Below are 21,645 nucleotides of genomic sequence, written 5' to 3'. Positions count from 1 at the left end.
TCGATCTTCGATTCGCAAGAATATTTATACGAAGGGGAAAAAGAAACGGCGAGCGCTCGACGCGGATCCCTCGCGCCGCGAGCCAGGCGCATCGTGCATTCTGCGAATATATACATGCATATGACACACTCACGAGCATACGTATATGCAGACATGCATGCTCTCGCTCTCGTCGTGATCCATGGCCTGTCCCAATCTATGCTGCTAAGGCAAAAGGAAGCAAAGCAAAAGGCGGGCAAACACTTAGCTTAACCCAGTGAGGGGCCTCGGCTACCAGAATAACTTGTTCCGCATTGCATTATTAGACGGTTATTTCAGAGCACGTCTCACGACGCCATCCCCCGACGAGGGGGCATCCTGCTGCCTGCTTTCACCGCGTCCTTCGTGCGCTCGGTTCGATCTAGAGAATTAACAGCGCAATTTCACCTGGCGTGCAGGTACGCGAGTATCGCAAGAATCACATCTTAATCCACTTAAATGCGAAATGTGAAATTTTGTAAAAAAAAAAGATAGGAATGAGATAAATATACGAAAACACAGTTTTGTGATCGGTGGATCAATTACATTTTAAAAGATAAATCTGGCGTTCGCTAAAAACCAATATTTTATGCTACCGCGGCTTTAACTTATCGTTTTCACCGAAACACGATATCAGATTTATTTAGAAAATAATTATTATTACTATTTGTAGTGATAATTTTATTTTTCCAGCAGCGTAAAGCAACACGATGTACTATAACTGAAAACTGCAATTATTCTCCAATTGCCAATTTTATTGACAATTATTTTAACCTTCACAATTTCTATCATTCATTGATCACGAGTCACTCAATAATCACGATCATTAACATTGATTCGAATCAATTTTACTCGGCCAATATTGAGCTTATTTTGATATTATTGTATCAACACGGTGCCGAATGTAATATTCAATTGTGGCGTTATTTGGAGAATTTGATGGAAATGGCAACAATATAAATTGGCAAATTTATGCGCAGCTGCGTGAGTATTTGGCGAACTATTCGGAGAACTGCCGCAAAACATTTCGGGCTCGCTTCGGCGATCAATCGGTAATTTAATTACTCAACAATTTCCTTTGCGATAATTATTAATCGAATTAAATTTCAATATACGCGCGCAGCGCGGTCGAAGCAAACCTAATCCGCCGCAAGAAAGCTGCGCATCGCGCCGTTGGATGCACGTGCAAAGCATCTGCTCTTTGTTCGAATCCGCTTCTCGGCGCGGCGAATGCGCCGCATAACGCTCCGCGCTAATGTTAATCACCGAGCGGGAGCGTACGGGTGTGGCGAGCCTATGGGAAATGGCAGAGGTTAGACGTTAGGATTTGTGCAAACGCGGCTGTGCACGCCGCGCGCGGATGCCGCTCGTTACACGTACGTGCAATAACGTACGGCGCAGACACCCGCGGTTACTCGCGCGCGGCATTTTGCACGCCACGTAGCGATGCCCGGCGATGCGCGCACAACTCCGGGCGAAGGCTGGGTTCCAGCCACGACGGCGGCGGCGGCGGCGGCGGCAATCGGGAAAGGATGCTGCCGCGATCGAGCGATAATCTTTCCCACAGGTTCGATTATGATCCCGATTATTATCCGATTATTCCGGCGTTCCCGATTCGTGACTATCGCCGAGTCACGATAATCGCCGTTATAACATATACAGATGTGCCCGTAATCGTGATCGCTGTCGCAACAATAATTATCGAGCGGACGATGAAATCGTACCGCGATACAATTTTCCCTTCGCTTTTCTTCTACGTATTCGCGAGCGAACGTTTCCTCCTTCGTTCGAGTGCAGCGAAATTAATTAACCAGGCGGCTACAGCAAAGTGGGGGCTCTTGCGAAAATCAAAGAGTGGAGGCGCAACAACGAGGTGACGCGCGATAATCCCCTTACTTTCCGAGTTTTCCTCTCCTCCCTCCCCCTTCCCCCCCCTCTCTCTCTCTCTCTCTCTCTCTCTCTCTCTCTGCCGAGGGCCGCTCTTAATGGCGCGCGGACTCTTGTAAACATGCGGCACTTTGCGCCGCGGTATTTCCTCGGGCGAAAGAGCTCTTTGAATACCGGCTCGACGAGTGTCAGTGGGAAGGCCTCTTCCCGTCGTCGTGTCCTCCTCTCTTGTTTCACGTGCGCGACACGACAAAAGCCTTTTACTCGTCGTCGGGCGTTACGACGCCCCGGCTCGTCGTTTAGCCTAATTCCCGTCGGAGCGCGGCGCTTGATCTTAAAGCGATTACGTGGACGACGGGGCTCTCTTCGTACTCACGTCGGCGAGCCGTTGGAGTACAAACGGGCGACGACTTCGACGTCGGTGAAAAATGGCCGGAAACCGTCGAGTCGACGATTCATTCCGAGAGTCGATCGGAACGCGGGATTCTGAATTCGACGTTTGTCGGCTTGTTGGCTGGCGCGAGAGATGAGATAAGTTGCGCTTCTCGAGTTGCTTCAATCTTCGCGAGTCTTCTGATACTTATTATTCGCTGTTTTTTTTTTGTTGCACAAAGCAATTGCTCCTTATTTTTATTCAAGAGTCGCTGATGCCTCGTTCCGCTACCTCTGTGAAGTTGGCCCCCCATTTTTCAAAATAAAAAAAAATGATTAGAGTTCTGGATGCCCCCCGAGGAGTTCTAGAGTTCTCAGACCATTTTAGAAAGAGTTCTGCCATTTAAAGTAAAGAAAACACCATTTGAAAAATGGGGGGGCTAACTTCACGGCGCCCCCCATTATGTAAAAAATCCAAATTTTTTTATAGTTCTGAGTAGATTTCAAATAGTTCTATAGTTCTAGATAAGATTCAAAAATAGTTCTGCTCGAAATACTACGTAAATTAAATTTGAAATTCTCGACTTAGAAAACGAAAAATAGCGAGAACTCGTTCAATTTTGATTTTAGCGTTTCGAGCCTTAAGGATAATCGTTAGAACTCGTGAGGGGCTATACAGAACTCTCAACAGAACTGCCGGTTACCGAGAAAAAATTTTTTTCCTGTAGGACTTAAAAATTTTTCGAATCCGAACCTTCAACCATCGAGAACTTTTTTATTTCGCCTCTGAGCGCTTCGAGTGTTAATAATTATTGTTACAACTCTTCGGGGGGCGTACAGAACTCTCAACAGAACTGCCGAATACCAAGAAAAAATTTTTATTAGAAATTTTTCGAATCCGAAACTTCAACCATTGAGAACTTTTTTATTTCGCCTCTGAGCGCTTCGAGTGTTAATAATTATCGTTAGAACTCTTCGGGGGGCGTCCAGAACTCTCATCAGAACTGCCGGTTACCGAGAAAAAATTTTAATAGAAATTTTTCGAATCCGAAACTTCAACCATCGAGAACTTTTTTATTTTACCTCTGAGCGTTACGAGTGTTAATAATTATCGTTAGAACTCTTCGGGGGGCGCCCAGAACTCTCAACAGAACTGCCGGTTACCGAGAAAAAATTTTTTTTTCTGTAGGACTTAGAAATTTTTTGAATCCGAAACTTCAACCATTGAGAACTTTTTTATTTCGCCTCTGAGCGCTTCGAGTGTTAATAATTATCGTTAGAACTCTTCGGGGGGCGTCCAGAACTCTCATCAGAACTGCCGGTTACCAAGAAAAAATTTTTTTTCTTGTAAGACTTAGAAATTTTTTGAATCCGAAACTTCAACCATCGAGAACTTTTTTATTTCACCTCTGAGCGTTACGAGTGTTAATAATTATCGTTAGAACTCTTCGGGGGGCGTCCAGAACTCTCATCAGAACTGCCGGTTACCGAGAAAAAATTTTTATTAGAAATTTTTCGAATCCGAAACTTCAACCATCGAGAACTTTTTTATTTCACCTCTGAGCGTTACGAGTGTTAATAATTATCGTTAGAACTCTTCGGGGGGCGCCCAGAACTCTCAACAGAACTGCCGGTTACCGAGAAAAAATTTTTTTTTCTGTAGGACTTAGAAATTTTTTGAATCCGAAACTTCAACCATTGAGAACTTTTTTATTTCACCTCTGAGCGTTACGAGTGTTCATAATTATCGTTAGAACTCTTCGGGGGGCGTCCAGAACTCTCATCAGAACTGCCGGTTACCAAGAAAAAATTTTTTTTCTTGTAAAACTTAGAAATTTTTTGAATCCGAAACTTCAACCATTGAGAACTTTTTTATTTCGTTTCTGAGCGCTTCGAGTGTTAATAATTATCGTTAGAACTCTTCGGGGGGCGTCCAGAACTCTCATCAGAACTGCCGGTTACCAAGAAAAAATTTTTTTTCTTGGTAACCGGCAGTTCTGATGAGAGTTCTGGACGCCCCCCGAAGAGTTCTAACGATAATTATTAACACTCGAAGCGCTCAGAGGCGAAATAAAAAAGTTCTCAATGGTTGAAGTTTCGGATTCAAAAAATTTCTAAGTCCTACAGAAAAAAAAATTTTTTCTCGGTAACCGGCAGTTCTGTTGAGAGTTCTGGGCGCCCCCCGAAGAGTTCTAACGATAATTATTAACACTCGTAACGCTCAGAGGTAAAATAAAAAAGTTCTCGATGGTTGAAGTTTCGGATTCGAAAAATTTCTATTAAAATTTTTTCTCGGTAACCGGCAGTTCTGATGAGAGTTCTGGACGCCCCCCCGAAGAGTTCTAACGATAATTATTAACACTCGAAGCGCTCAGAGGCGAAATAAAAGTTCTCGATGGTTGAAGGTTCGGATTCGAAAAATTTTTAAGTCCTACAGGAAAAAAATTTTTTTCTCGGTAACCGGCAGTTCTGTTGAGAGTTCTGTACTGTAGCCCCTCACGAGTTCTAACGATTATCCTTAAGGCTCGAAACGCTAAAATCAAAATTGAACGAGTTCTCGCTATTTTTCGTTTTCTAAGTCGAGAATTTCAAATTTAATTTACGTAGTATTTCGAGCAGAACTATTTTTGAATCTTATCTAGAACTATAGAACTATTTGAAATCTACTCAGAACTATAAAAAAATTTGGATTTTTTACATAATGGGGGGCGCCGTGAAGTTAGCCCCCCCATTTTTCAAATGGTGTTTTCTTTACTTTAAATGGCAGAACTCTTTCTAAAATGGTCTGAGAACTCTAGAACTCCTCGGGGGGCATCCAGAACTCTAATCATTTTTTTTTATTTTGAAAAATGGGGGGCCAACTTCACAGAGGTCGTTCCGCTTTATTGTTCCGTTTCGACTCCCCGCCGCGGGCGCATCTGTTTGGCATTAATTCGCGGTAACTTTTCATCGGCAGCGAACTCTTGCAGTCTCGTGGCATTTGAAATAAATATTCGAACCCGGAAATCGAGACCATTTCGCTCACGGCAGAAACATACGCGGAGTCGATCGAGTTGAGCACGAAGCGACAGATCGAAATCTCGCCATTATCGAGTTACTTTCTTCGTTATTCCTTCCTCTTCACTTTGGCCGTCTGACATTTCTAGCAAGCTCTCGGACGAAGCCTGAAAATTGATATTAAAATAAACTGAGAAACGTCCAAGGAACAATAAATGTTTTTCGAAAAGTTTCTATTCCGTTAAGGCTTCCGCGTAACTCGGACGCGAAGAAACTTTGTAGCCGATTCGAGGCGTCCAGTGGCATCCGGCGAGGAAAAACAGAAACGACGGCTTCGGAAAAGAACCGAAGAAGCGGGAAAAAAGGAGGAAAGAAACGAGAGTGAGGGACGGAACGAGTTACGTAACGATGGCTCGCGAGGGATAGATATAACGAGTTAATTACGTGACAGCGATCTCTCGCGGGATCAATGCACCGAGCAGAAAGAGAGAAGATAACTGACAGCGAATGAGGAAGGATGCCGAAGTGCGTGTCATTGATCCAAACAACTAGTGAATCGATCCGCTAATTCACTCGCAGGAACAAGGAGTCAATTCCGGAAATGAAAATTTTTGTAAAACGAGTTAAGATTCATCCAAATGGAAAGTGTCGATCAATAATTATGCTCCTTTAGATTTATCGATCGGTAAAACTCCCGAAAACATCCGAATATTTCGATCGCGATGACAAATAACGTCGCTCCGATAATCCGATCTTCAGATCGGAGGAATGACGTCTCCTCAAAGTGGAAATTTATAACTAACGTAAGATCCGCGCGCGCCTTCGCCAGGAATGATAGGGGATGACATTAGGAGCGAGATGTGATGTTCTGCTGCCCGCAATATTTCATTTCCTATAAATGTTTTACTACGTTTCGGAACGACTCGTACTTTGTCGCGCTCGGATCGATATTTTATGATAGTTTCGCGAGAGCCGACTGTAATGGCGCGGGGACATAACGTGGATTCGATAATACGTGTAGCAATTACGAATCGTGAAACGACGTTGAACTTTATGAGCAACGCGCGGCAATACGAGTAGAAAGTCTCGTCGTGCCGCGTAATCGCGATCGATTTCCTCATGTATACAGTAAGTCGGAGAGTTCTGGGAGGCAAATCAAAACTTTCCCTGTGTAATGCGAACGGCGCAGCGCGACGGAGATTTCGGAGGGAATCTTGCTGATTCCCGCTGATGCGTATTGGATTGTGTAACAAGTCGTTTTGGACTTTTCGAAGAAGTCTGTTTGCTTCTCTTTTCGCCGGCTCGAGCGCGAATCGCACGTGTGTTTCGTCGATTTTTCTCCCATTGCATAAAGACACAAAGTTGGGAACTTTATCGGGCTACGAATATTGAAATAAAAGTAGAAATGTGATATTGTACAATTATCTTATTATGTTACAATTCGATAAACAAGCAAACGCAGAGCGAAAACAGTTTTATTTGTGATACAATATTGCAAAAGTTCAACTCGTCGAAAATATAACTGCTTCAACTTAATGAATTCAGCTGCCATTATCTGTGATAATGTAACCGCTAATAACGCAAGCTAAGAATAGAGAACGCAGCGGTGCCGTCAATTTGCATTAAGCAACCGCATGTTTTCACGGCGGCGTTTAATTATAAAGCGGACAGCGATAAATATCGATATGGCTATTGAGCGTCGATACAAAGCGCCGCATCGGCAGGAATTAATTACCGGCGACTCAGTAATAATCATGCGTGCCACGCAGGACGAATGCGAAAGCCGCGGTTACGGCAGCAGCTGCAACGTTACTTTCGTCGTTTAGAAATGGTTTATGGCGGATATTGATGAACGCAGCGTCCATATTTTTCTCGCTAATTGCTCTCTAACGGTCCTTTTTCAGTTTTACCGATCTAAAGATCCCTTTTAACCTCACCGAACTGAACCGTCAATTCCGCCTTTTCGAAAATGAGAATTCCGTTTCGAATATTTTTGCCTCTGCGTAATAATTAATATTAGCCAATTGATCAAAAGATAATTAAGTGCAATTTTATCGATACCATTTAATTAATTTATTTTTCAATATTTTTATTCTCTCGTGGACACATTATAACAATAATATATGTACGAACGTAAATTTAAACAAAAATTAAATTGTCTTTCAATATTCGGAAATAAAAAGTAGAAGCTTGGCAAGTTTGAAATCAAGACTGCCGGTTTTTTTTCGTTATTTTGGTCTCATTATCGATCAAAGATTTTGCTATGACAGCCCAATTGACATCGCTTTTTCGAGTGTCCTCTAAGACAATCATTTCTTCTTCATCGAGTGGCACCTTGATTCCCGAGCGTACGACGACGATACGGAACGTGAATAACGGGAATTCGAAGGTGAATGCTCGAGCAAATTGCGAATTACGATACGGGACTGGCCGTGTATGCACGTGTCTGTGAATGCGTGTGTGAAACACACACACACACACACACATCTAAAAATATACTCTTATATGTGTACGACACATAGTAGCCGGTAACCGAGTAACCAGTAATTGACTTCGTACGAGACCGGAGTGTCGAATGTACATATATTCGCTCGAGTGCTGGCAAGAAGAGTCCTAGAAACGCGAAATCCTGATATCCTGCCGCTGCGATATTCGGCATTAGCCAAGTGTCTACATCTGCAATGGCTTCTTTCCCTCTTTCCGATATAATATTCGCTTAGAGAATCCTATAACATCCTTGTTTTACATTTCGTGCGGATGAATTGCCATTCGAAAAATCGAATCAAACGCGTCCTTTCAATTTAAATCCCAAGTGCAATGTCATCGATCGTATTGCTCGAAGAATTTTCTAAAAATTCCATAAATATGTAATTCGTTAATTGCAATCGTGCAGAATTGAATCGACGCGCTGCATTGAGCCACTTCGATGTAACAAAAGCAGCGCGGCGCAACAAAGGGGTTGAGAAAAGCGAAGCACTCTTATGACAGGTTTCTTTATTCGGACGGAAATTAATCGACGATTTGAAATTGTAGCGCGCCCGGAATAGCAGCTGAAGTAAATAATATTATGTAATACGGTAATTGTGCATTTCTACATGGTGCATATGTGCATATATATATATATATATCCGCATGTGCACGTTGCATTATATCGTAACCGGTGAAAGCGTCGAAATCGCGCGCAGAAATAAAATCGCAACGGCGCGCCGCGCCGCGCCACCGAGTTGCAGCATGCGATAAAATCGATAATCCGGCGTCTATGCAACTCGTCCGGCTGCATTAAACCGCGCGCGGACGGACGTATTCTCTAATTCCGTATTTAATCCGGATTATTCGATGCAACTTTTTTTTTTCCCTCCGTTACTTACCGCGATACGATTTAAAGCATGGGAATAAAATATTATTATATTAGAGATGTTTAAAGTTGCACGCGCGGGAGCTGACGATAAAACGCAAAGGGGAAACGCCGATTGTATGATTAGCGCTGATTGATAGAAATGCGTCATAAATTATTGCTGATTGGCGATTGAAAAGACAACTTTGTGCATCATCAAAATGTTTCTTATCGCATCGCCTTGTAATTTTTGTGCTTCGAATGTTAAAAAAGTGGAAATGTTAATGTCCTTTGTTATTAATTAGAGCTTAATCCTATTTGCATTGATAATATAAACGCATAAGCTGTTATTCTCGGCGTGCGTTTAATTCCGGATGTGTTCGTCCGATTTTCATCTCCCATATTTACATTAATACGATTTTCGTATTAAAGCTTGGAATCACACGGTCGTATGTATAGCATTTACGGCGAACGAAGAAAGAAGTACGTCGCATTTTGCTTCCTGTATCGTGAATTGCGTCGAATAGAGCGTCCTTTTGTATTGCAACGAACGATGTAAATTTTCAAAGTTCTACGAACATGCGTGTAACTGGTTGCTAAACTTTCATCGTTACTTCCGGGGTATTAAAAGGAAACTCAATTAACGCCGGCTTGTTGTGTTGATATAAATATACCACATTGACGGCCCCCTGCAGAATTTTCAATCAAGTTTGCCAGTGTTTTAACTTACTAAAAGAAAGTCTGCTGTTTTAAAAGACCATAATTGCAACACGCATTACAAGAAAACGAAAGTAACGTTAAATTTTTATATATTATCTTATCGGCGAAATGCATGTAGCTTCAACCGTAAACTACAAATTTCAGGAACAAATTTATCAACGAAATACAAGAAAATCGAGTTTTCAACTGTTCTTAAATATTTTTGCAATTATAGCAGAGTAAAAAAAAAGTATCTATCTTGTCACACATCAAAGTCAAGAAATAATTGATTTTAATTTAAAAAAGTGCATATAACGATCTCGCAACGGCAGTAAACTACATTTGCGGGCTATTTTGCTCGGGCAGTAAATTTTTTCGCATTCAACAAACATATTTGCTCAAAATTTTTCTGTTTTACTAATAAAACATGTTTTGCCGTAACGTCGCATATCTAGTTACGGTAGCGAAGTTCGGTTGCTTTTATATGGAATATGCAGTAGCAGCGACAATTTTGCTGTGTCAACAAAATTGTTTTTCTTCATGTAAAGCTTGGCATGCGAATTCTCTCGAAATAAAATCCGCTCGAAATTAAATGAAGCTCCGTTGCTCCGCACGCATCTCTCTCTCTGCATGCATCTCCGAAGCTTTCAGCCTCGCGTCAAAGTTTCCAGCGCGCCGCTCGCCTCTAATATGACCGGAGTGCGAATGAAATTAAGCGAGTAAATAAAATTTCATCGTCTATTAACTATCGCTTGTCCGTCGCCGTGCACACGACGTTCCACGACCTGAGAATAACTGTTCCGAACGAATTTCTTGGCACTCTCGTGACCGCCGCCGCAACACCTATCATTATCTCCGAAATTCCGAGGTTGATAATTTCGCGAAAGCCGCTCGCGTCGAAGCCGTTTAATTGATGGAGTAGCAATTAATTAAACGTAATTACGGGGGGATAAGAAGTGAATGAGAGATAACAATTTCCGTGGTAGTGAACCTCACGCTTCTTATAATCGTGTTTCTCATGTGTTCCGCCGTGAATGGAAAAGCATCGCCTACGCGCGACCGGAATTCGAGAGCTCGGCTCGTTATCACGATCGCTTAATTATCCTTGTATATTTTGTTTTTTGCTGCAGAGAGAGAAAGAGAGAGAGGGGGGGGGGGCAGAATATTTAACTGTTTATTTATTTTTCATCTACGAATATTTTAACCAGCTTGAAATAAATTATTTGCATTGGCAGCAATATTAAATAATTTTACTCAATTCACTTTGTATAATGTAATTCTTGAATTTTATAGCTTTTATAGTAATATAAAACGGTTATTGAACAGCAATTGATAATCTATAAAAGCATTGATGAATTAAACTTTAAAAGTCCAGATAGATAATAATATCTTAATCTTTATTCAATTTTGAATACATTTTAATGGAATTTTGATCGGAATATCATTTTATTTTAAATCTCGCCATTCAAATCAGTGTTTTTTCTGTACCCAAGCGCTTTTCCCAAAGTGAATAGTGTTTTTCGTTTTTTTTTTATTTTGCGCGGAAACACTTATAAAATCCGGGATTGTACGCTCGATACGGCATGCATAACAATGCAGCAGTTTAAGCACTGCGATGGGAAAAGCAGGTGTGAAACAACGTGTCAATGGACATTGCACGACACAAAGTAGACAAATATTGATTATTTGCAAAGAAAAAGAAATTGGGTTAAATTTAAGATAAATATTTTGCGCAAACTCGATTAATTGTTCTTTATTGAAGATGTAAATGAAAGTGATTATTAAATAATTTAAGCTTTTTAATTCCAAACTTGACAGGCAACGTATGTTATTGCTCAAATTGTTGTTAACCATCGCGCGTTTATCGATAATACAAATTAATTGTAAAGCAGCAGCACTGTGCCGTGATTTCCAACGACATTGACAAATGTGCAATCGCGCGGCAATCACGCGCGAAAGTGTTGAAAACGAAGCGAGCGTTATCGAGGAAATCTGAAATACCTGGAGCCTCCAGTGTCTCTTCCGCGCAAACGAGAAGGCGCGCGTTTCCGTGCCTAGAGATATATCCAAGCGCATTAGTGACATAATTTTCCCGGTGTATTTCTGTAACGTGCCGGAGAGAAACGCGCCGGGCGCGAAAGAGGCGCGGCAGGAGAAGAAAGAGCGAGAGGAGAGGCCTCTGAGTGAGAGTCTGGCGACGCCGGACCGTCCGCCCGTTCTCTCTTTCTCTCTCTCTCTCTCTCTTTCTTTCTCCGCTTATAAGCAGATTTATCGACGTCGCATTTCCGCGTTCGGTTGCACAACACCTGCGCTCGATGCCTTATAATCTTTCTCCCACGCTAATGGCGAAAATCCGTAAGGCACCTTCCTGATCGATAACGCATTCCCTCTCGTTGCTCCCTCCCTCCCCCCCCGCCTCTTAAAACTTTTGCCACGCACGCTTTCGGCATCGCCGAACTTCCTTGTCACGATCTCGTAATTACATATCACACCCGCGGCACTTTGCACCACGCGGACGATAGAGACTGTGCTGCTGTGAAATGCGCGAATTGAGAGAGAGAGAGAGAGAGAGAGAGGAGATATTTGTATCGTCGCGAAGCATTTTTCCTTTCGGTCGATCGGGTTCCTCGACTCTTTCCACGACATTTCTCACCGCGCCGCGCCTGCCGAAGGCAGTGCGCAAATCCCAAGTTTATTCGACATTTCTAACTCTCCGTCTTTTTGCTCCGCGCAGAGGAGTCGCGGGGGGGGGGGGGGGTGAAATTTATACGTGCGTATTTATGCGTGGCTTAAAACTCTCCGAGAGAGTTCTCAACGTCCGTTCGGGAAGGCGATATTTATCAAGGCGCGCTGCGAACGCCCGGGGTTCGTTTTTTCCTCCGGCAAGCATCCGAGGCGAGCTCCCCGGCTTTCTAAGTTCCCGGCGCCGGATCGTATACGAGATATGTCGCGCGTGAAATTCTGTAACGTAGACCACCCGGGAAATGGTTCCGAGCTCTCGCAGCCACCCGCAGACATTCCCGAAGCGACAGTATATCTTTGGAATTGCATAACGACTGCGAATAGACGAGGACGAGAAGAGAAACGGAGAGCGTGACGAAAAGAGAGAAAAAGAAGGAGCAGGACTGAAGAGAGACGGAGAGAAAGAGAGAGAGAGAGAGAGAAAAGAGGAAAGATCAGACTTCTCTCGCGGAACGGAGATCGGCCGTGGAAAGTGCATTGAGAAAGCGAGCGGACACGAGCGCATAAACGCGACCATAAATTATTTGTGCGGAGCGTGCGAAGGCGCATGCACACGCGAGCGATGCCGGTATAACGAGCGCGCGGCGCCTTCGTATGTTCTCGTACACACAAGTCTGGAGAGATTACGGGCTCGTCCTTTAACGATCGCGATTCCTTATTGAGCAGGGAACTTATCGATCCGCCGGGATTCGAGAGTCGCGCTAGTACCGTACCGACGTTGCGACGTCGAGCGCAACGCGTCGTAAAGATTCTTCGAGATCGACGGGGAACGCAGAGAGAGAGAACCCACGCTGCAATTTCATCCTATAAAACAGAGAGTTTATATAATCAAAAATTCCCTCGAAAGGAAAAGTATATTGCGGCGCATTAATGATATTAAGATTAAAGTTGATGTTAGATTGATGGATGTTGCAATGGAAATTAACGGATACAAAATTTATCACACTTTGTTTGATAGGAGACGAATAGTGCACAAAAATCTTTGGCGATTGCACGTCTGAAGATACATTCGAACAGTCCGAATATCTCAACGTGACGCGACGCGATATTGATTTTGATTTGTCATTTTGCAACTATTCAACCGCTTAAAAGCCAAACTGAATAACTCTACCAATTAATTTTATTTAATAGTTTTATTAAAAAGTTAAGCACCGATTATGCTTTACTAAAATTGGAAAAATTGCAAAAAGTGGAATTAATCATTTTGTGCGATTCGATTAACGTAAGATTGATTAAGAATAATTTGTAAGGCGAGGCGTTAAAGATTGAGCGCGTAAAAATTGCATAGATTTTAATTTTTCACTATTACAATCTCTATTACAATCGCACGTCTCGAATGATCAATCCGATATAACTTTTATCGCTTCTCGCAAGCTATTAAATGTATGCAAACATTTCCAGGCTTATATAAGTATTCAGTCTGTATAATGAGCCGTGTCGTGAATCGCACATATTTCGACTATGTGCGCGATCATATTCAAACGCGTCGAATTACGACGGCTGGAGTCGCAGCGACCGGCTGCCGCGCTAATTACGAGCGCCAAACGCGGCAGTATCCGCGCGCTAATCTCGCGGCGTAACGGTACACGCGCTAGTCGCACAGTATTTCCGGCATTGCGCGATCGTTAATATTATCTCACGCGTAATAGCGTTTATTATGCGATGCGCGAGATCCCGGCCTTTATTGCGCCGCGACTGGGAGATCCTGCGGGAACAATAAAAAAAAAAAAATGAGATTCAAGTTCACGGGGATGTTTCGCGCGGCCGCGCGATAATATCGGCGTACGCTATCGCGTGATGTAATACGTGTCGGTGCGTTACACCGGAGTGAATTCCGCGAAAGCGTGATATTGAATTAAACAATCGCTGAACTACGCGAGGCGCTCGATGCCAGGAGTGATTCAGCTTTTTATTGACTACAGTGATTCGCCGCGGCGTTTTAATGTTCGAGCAAAGCGGCACAACTTTGCGGGATCCTGAAAATCTTCAAGTTCGTTCCGAAATTTCGCAGAAAAATGAGAAACTCCCTGATCTTTTATCGCAAGACTCGTGAATTTTGTTAAACGGACTTCGCCGCGTCGCGTTCATTTATTTTCACGCCTTTTCCGGGTTGGGTTGCGCTTAACGCGACTCATAATTCCCGTCCGGTAGAAGTCGTTGCCTTACGTCGGGGAGCCTCGCCCTGGCACAGTGCACCGTGTCTGGATGCCGTCACGTATCGACACTAGAAGCACACTCGCACACTGCACTTCGACATGACGGCGCGGACGGACGCGCGGACGCGGGCCGGCATACGAATGCCACGCTACGCCAGGCGCAAATATATGCGACATGCAGTGCTTCCTTGTAAACAAGGGGCGCCATGAAGCTGCAGCCTAGGTCGAGGCCGTGCAGCCGTGACCACGCGTCGCAATTGCGCCATTACTATTCGCGGCGAGAAAATTACGCGATATCGTCTGTCCGCCTTTCGAGAGAGGCGTTGATATCGGTGTGTTCACGTATGTAGAGTGTGGCACTATAAGAGGAATGCTAATCACGGAAAAGTATATCGTGGACAAACGTCGAGGATCGTCGAACATTGTAAGATTGTGCAAAACACGATCGAGAGAACGAAAAATTTATAACTATTATGAGAGATATAAGGCTCGTTTGATAAATATCAAATTAATGTTTTAAAAGGCATCTCAAGCCTTCGCTGATTGCTAGTGCGAAAATTATTATTTTTATATAGGAACTTTATTCGTCTACTAGAGAAAATTACATACATTGATCTCATTTTCGAGAATGTATGAGTGATATATTTTCTCTCGTTCTTTCCTTCTTTCAAATAATCTCCTTCCTTTCTTTCTTTAATTTACACAATTTTCGTATCACTTTAGTATTTTCGTTTACTTTAGTATCTCGAATCCGAGATCAGTGTATACTTTAATAATGTCTCTAGTAGACGAATTAAGTTTCTATATGAAAATAATAATTTTCGCACTAACAATCAACGATGGCTCGAGATCGCCTTTTAATACATATTAATTTGAAAAATTTATAATTTTTTCAGGATAAAAATGATAAAAGTAAATAATTTTAATGATTTTAATTTAAAAAATTTTATAATAAATACTTTTTGATTTCTTATAATTAAAAAAATGTTAAATCTTCTGAAAACAGAGGACAGAAAGTATCGGAATGCAAAAACAGTCTGATTGGAAAATAGCTGGATCGCCGAAAAATCCACTCAATTAGATTTTAATCAGCTCGAGCAACGAGTTGCGTCACTTTGCCGCGAGTTAATGATTGATAAATTAATTTTCGCTTTGTTACAATATTTAATTACGCGGCGCGCAATCGGACCGGACTGCTGAAATCATTTTAGGCGAAGGAAAATGTATGCGCAGTATATCGCGTTAATGCGGGGATTATACTTTCGCGTATTAACGCTGCGCAATTAAAAATTATGAACGTCAATCTAAATAACCGGCTGATTTGGCTTAATAACGTTATCGCTTTCATCTGCAGACGGTGTTGCTTGTACGCTTTAACTTGCTACAATTCACATGTGAATCTGAAACAATTTAGCAAAATTATGCGCGTGACATAATTTAATAAAAAATGGTTTCTGCATTTAAATATCAGATTTATTCAGAAATTATTTTCGCATATACTTATACCGATGGGGTTTATACAGATTATAGAAATAACCAGATTTGTTTGTTGAACGCGATTTTATAATTAAATTTCTCTTTCACCGAAATACACCGAAATATATTATACGCAAAAATTTCCATCCTTTTCAAGATAATTTTCTTTAATAATATTTTATAAACGGTACAATGTTTTAATATAAATATATTTCGGCATTAGCTACCACTTTTTTCATCCTTTTGGGCAAAAGATGGATACTGCGATAAAAGAGCGATCTGAACGGTGGAAACTTTTGCGTGTCTCTAATTAATTCTTCAAGGTGTTTTTCTCGTGTAGAAATCTTGTAATTTTTGCAGATTCTGACACAATCAGGCCTTGTGTTTCTGAAGGATTTTATCAAAATTTGAAAAATTGAAGCTTTAAACGTTTTCTTGAATTTTTCATGCATTTCTCAAAGCGAGCGGGAAATGGCGTCTCGCGCAACGGTCGAAATCTGTTCGACGAATAATTCTGCTTTTCCGCCTCGGGAAAGCGATGTAGGAACTGCATCCTGCTTCTTCCGGAGCGTCCACTGTCGTGTCGAACACGCGCCAGTGCTCACCGACAATGGCGTACATTATCGGTTCCTTCAGAAGTACACGTAGATTCACACTTACGATAATGAGAAGAGCCGCGCCGCGTTTCCGCGACATAAATTAAGATCTGACATTTGACCCTCGAGTAACGGTGTAATTCGGATAAATACTGGAATTAGATAAGTGTCAAAGTTGGGATTGGATAAATGTCAGTCCGAGACTGCGATAAATAAATGACATTATTTCACATAGGCGTTAAAGTCCTACGCGTATCTTTTCCGCTCGTCAGACGGAATTCCGGTATATATTTTACGTTGACACCGGAATGAAAGCTATTATACGTTGTCGTAATTGGTATTTTTCAATCGGCAAATATAAATGGAAACACGCCGGATTGTTTGTGAATAAACGGTTGGCCCAGATTTAATTGCGTTTATTGGAGCTCGATGATCGCTAATAAATACTATCGAAACGGGCTGTATATCGGTTACGATATTGTCGAGCGCGATAATATCGTTAGCGTCGCATCGTGCCGTTTATTCGAACGTGCAGCACTTTCGGCGCATTTACCGCACACCGTTGATTCCCGAACAAAGGCGAGTAGTCCCGCGCGAATGTAGCGTAATCGATTTATTAGCAAACTGATGGATTACAGCGTCGAAAATCTCTCTGCTTGAGTTGAAAAAGACCGAACGCGATACACAATATTGCCGCTAGTCGGAATTGTACGGATTTTGCAATCGTTGCGCGAAATGGAATCTTACTGTCCGCCAGCAGCAAATTGATTGTCACAATTCGTAGCTAATCAAAATTTTACTGAAAAAAAAAAAAAACATAAATTATTATTATATTAAAAAAAATAGCTATGTCAGCTCAGAGCTGGGTGTTGGTTGCTCAGTAAAGAAAAGTTAACAATTAGTTAATTCAAACGTTTCGGCTCATTTATTTTGGCCATCCTCAGTGAAAATTCATAACAGCGAACGAACATTCGAGAAAGAAAGTGACATGAAAATAATTAATAAAAATAAGTATGCGCCGCAAGGTTATCGCATTTCGGTTACAGAATTCAGCCGTTTGCAATAAGCATACATCAACTTGGTATGAAATAAAAAAAGATAAATAATTATTCAAAAGAATGAAACATATAATATATATCTGTGTTTGATTCTGTCGGACGAGGAAAGCGGAGTTGGCGAGAATAAACGCGATGTAAGAAAATAGCGCTCAGATTTATTCGTGCGTGACCATTTAACACGGGTTTCTAATAAGCGACATGCTTCTGTCGAGCGAAAACTGAAAAACTTTGACATACTGTTAACCGATTACCGTGTATGCGATTACAGCGCGCTCGTAAAACTTCCGGCTTGCTTTCTCGAGGTTATAGATCGACTAATAAATCAACCGCTGGAGAATAATCACGCACACACATTTCCACACGCGCGTATTTACGCGCTCTTCGTTTGTACTCGTGAGAAAAATGTATCTTCTAAAACTTTTTTTTTTTTTTTTAATTTTTGCGCGCAATTTTCGCGATGCTCAGTTAATATGCATTATCTTTTTCTACAAGCGATTTTGATACTCCAGTGAAATGAGGATGTAAGCTGACGCGGTATTCATTTACGAGGATTTGCGAGTAGGATTACATTACTTCCAAAATAAGCCGCTCGTAATTAAACTCGAGACGTCTCGACGTGCGGAACGAGCGTGTCTGAACGAACGTGTCTGACTATGGCGTGTCATTATCTACTCGTCAAGCGCGTCTATTTTCCCCTACTTAAAAAAATTTAACATAACAAAATCTTGCTATTAATATCTAACAGTATCCTCGTAACGCAACGTCAACGTCGATCACAATCAATCCTGAAGCCTGGTTAAATCCCGATGTACGCTTGAATCTCCCACAACAAGATCTAAGTTTGAGCCGACTCTCTGTGTCGCCTATGTGTGTCAAACACTTTTTACAAATACCAAAGAAACGCTGGGGTGTAAAAGCTCAATCGGAAAATTGAACTCTGCTCATTTCGCCGATCAGTTTTTGTTTCTCAGTGCAGCGCATTTGACTTTGATATATTGTTAAATTTATTGGCCGAGGGAAGGAAAAAATATGGCGCAGAAGATTTAATCGGCAAATTGCATTCCAGCTACTTCACTTTATCGATCAACTTTTCGACGCCTCGTCCAATAACTTTAATAATAACCGGAGCTGAATGCTATATTGAGGAGCGCGGACATCCAGAATTAACACTCGAGGGCTGCAAATCAAATACATTCGGCTAGAATCGGAAATGTCGCGATAAACAATTCACGAAGACTTTCTGCTGTTACTTGGCGACCGTTATCTGTTATGTCGATTCACATAGGAATAGTCGATCCCAGCGTGTATCGTAACGGATTTGCTTATTAGCGAATAAGCCTGCCGCGATCGGAGGATGAGAAACGGTTAATTCCTGCAGATTCCTGCAATCTTCATTATTTCCTTTCATTGTAGTTTGCAAAAATGCAGACGCGAAAGAAATAGCGCCGCGCGACGAGTGGCGTAACGGGGTTGCTTCGCGATTGTCCTCGCTCGATGCTCGCGCAAGCCGAGCGAGCCGGGTACCGTTCGGCTCCGAGCGGCGCTCCACAGACGTCATAAAATCACGTCGCGCGCGGCTGTCGGATCAGAATCGTCCCCAGGTTTCTCTGTTTCTTTTTCCCCCCTGCTCTCTCCCTCTCGTCCCACCCGACGTTTCCTTCTCTATCCCTCTTCGGCGCAGATAACAACATCTTCTGGTGGAGAGATTTCGCGAGAGAGCACAACGGTACACACGGTTGCAAGCTACGATCTCCTATATACGGCTCCCTTTGCCGACGGCCCCGTTTCGCTCCTTTTTGCCCGTCCTTTTTCATTTCTTCCCTACTCTACCTCTTCCTTCTCCCCCTCCTCCTTCTCCCGTTTCTGCTCCGCTCCGTCTAGTTGGGTGCAGTTACTGCTGCTGCTGCGCCCGCTGCTTCTTCTTCTTCTGCCCCCTTTCCGTAACGGTGACGCCGGCTTCCCGTTACGCGTCCAGCCTGAACCGCCCATCTGAACGAATGCAGCGGCCTATTCCCTTCCACAGGCGAGCTTCGTTGCATTATGGATGCCGATCGGATGAGAGAAAGATGCCGCTAATGTTAGATGGATGCGGACAGCTCTTAGGAGAAGCCCATGTGATCGCGCATACAATCAACGAATCTTATTACGTGTTTGAGAAATTGATGTAGGAAAGAAGAGGCGACTCGCTGAATATAAGAATGCGGGATATTAATAGGAAATTACTGAAGAGATATGGAAGAATCTTCATCGATTCTTATAAATGGCGTTAGTCTTTTCAAATGTTACATTTGATATGGAAAATTAAAGTGGCGAGTCAAAGTTATCGCGCTCAAAAAAATGTGTGATTAATTAAAACATATAGAATGTAATAAACGTTTCGGCCAGAGATTTTGGCCATTTTCGTTGTAATTAAAATACGCAAATTATTTTCCTTTAGAATCTTTCACCGGAGCGCGAATTGCGTCATGAAGGATAAAACGCGTTGTCATACCAGTCGATTATTAAAAGTGAAATAAATGAAAATTCTTCAAAAATGGAAAGTCAAATGATGTTAATGCTAAGGGAAAATGAAAGTCAAACAATAAAACTAAATAGCGTCATTAAAATGAACTGAAACTTTTTCAGTGCGATAACCTTGCTTTGGTTTTTTAAATCCATTATGCTCTAGTTATTATCTGCCCGAGCAGATAAAAAAATAATCTTTTATTATTTAAATTTATTTTTATTTTATCAATTTTTTTACTAAATCTAGAAGCAAATTAAACAACTTTATGAAATATTAGGTTACGTAATAAGTAATTTTGGATTTTTCAAATAAATCTACTCTTTTTTTTTTTTTTTTTTTTTTTTGTTAAGCAAAGTGCAACTTGATTAAATATTTGTTTGTCGTAGTTGCCATCAAGTTTCGCCCATTTTTATTAGAAAATCCGAAATTATTTATTATACAATTCAGTATATCTCTCGCTTACAAATGTCTTATTTTTTTCTATTAATAAAAGACTTGATCACAATTTATTTTACAACCAATTTTATTGAATATATAACATAATAAGAAAAAATATACACATATATACAAGAGCATGATTAACAATGCATCTTTCTTTGTTGATTTACAGAGCAACATTACGCGGCAGCTGATTCCAACAGTTCGACACCCGCTAAGAGCTTTGTACCCTGCAAGGTCTGCGGTGATAAGGCGAGCGGTTATCATTACGGCGTTACTAGCTGCGAGGGTTGCAAAGTGAGTATCACGAATAGATTATCGAATCACGCTGGATGCTTCGGATGAAAAGCTCGATGCGTAAATTATAACGTTTATAGTGATTTTCACATTATATCATCGTCGAGAAAATTGCTGCTTCTCTCCGTTTGCGAATATTCCGTCTCCTTCGCGATGATTTTCTATCGCGCGCCCTGATAACTCGTCTAGAAAAATCAGCCTTCAAGCTATATTTAAATCTGCACAGTATCGTTCATTAATGACTCGAAAAGCAACTTGTATTCTATTTTTTGCCATTATAATAATAAAAAGAACGACAATAATTGTGACGTGACGAGAAAATTGGATCCGTCTTAGGATTATAAATCTTGGAAAGCTGTATTAAGAAATTATCTTGAGAGTTTTTTTTTTGGCAATTCTGCTGAAAATTCATCGATTTCGCTTCATGGCGCGGCCGAGTACGGTCGATTTGCATGTCGATCGGATAATCATTTGCGAAACGACTCGTTCGCACTTCGGGGCAGGATATTTATCGGTGCGCGCGCTCACGTCTTGAACATCGTGGGAGATCCACATCCGCCGCAAATCGGCGGGGCCGCTCTTCTCTCCGCCTCCGTGTGCCGCTGCACGCCTGAGATTTCAAACGCGGAAGCCCTAAGGCCAGAGTTAACGGTGAAGTGGTGCATTCTCGCATTCACGCTAGCAGCAAATTCTGCAAGCTAACGTACGCAGACGCGTTTATTGAGCGCGCGCACACATACACATACACACGCACACATACGCGCGCGCGCGCCCATTTGATTCTGCAACAGTAGAGTTCGCCTAAAATTAATCGAGGAACGAGTCTTTGTTGCTTGTTTACACATTTCAAGCTCGGTTTGCGAAAATTTTCCTACTTAGAAGGATAATTGAAAAAAAAGTTCGATGTTGCGCGAGTTACATTTTCGCTTCTTCTCGTATTTACGCAAAGCACGTGTGTTAAGTGAAGATATTTAGTAGATATGCGGGGCAAATATTCTTCTGATTTGAGTTGTAAGGTTAAGTGATGAAAGAAAAGCTGGTGAAATTATTGATATAAATTTCTCTCGAT

At 41.9% G+C, this 21,645-nt stretch overlaps 1 protein-coding gene across 5 annotated transcripts in view; it reads left to right on the top strand.

Annotated features, from left to right (window-relative positions):
* LOC105678615 (Ecdysone-induced protein 78C) overlaps positions 1 to 21,645 on the top strand; it is a 77,229-nt gene that overhangs the window by 32,542 nt on the left and 23,042 nt on the right. For all 5 annotated transcript variants that reach the window (XM_067360454.1, XM_067360453.1, XM_012378107.2 and 2 more), the window contains one exon: positions 20,452 to 20,576. In XM_067360454.1, the coding sequence (XP_067216555.1) occupies positions 20,452 to 20,576 (125 nt within the window). The remainder of the gene's footprint in view (positions 1 to 20,451; positions 20,577 to 21,645) is intronic.

The sequence above is a fragment of the Linepithema humile genome, chromosome 8 (genome assembly GCF_040581485.1).
Source record: "Linepithema humile isolate Giens D197 chromosome 8, Lhum_UNIL_v1.0, whole genome shotgun sequence".
Lineage (NCBI taxonomy): Eukaryota > Metazoa > Arthropoda > Insecta > Hymenoptera > Formicidae > Linepithema > Linepithema humile.
This window is presented reverse-complemented; position numbering and strand designations above follow the sequence as displayed.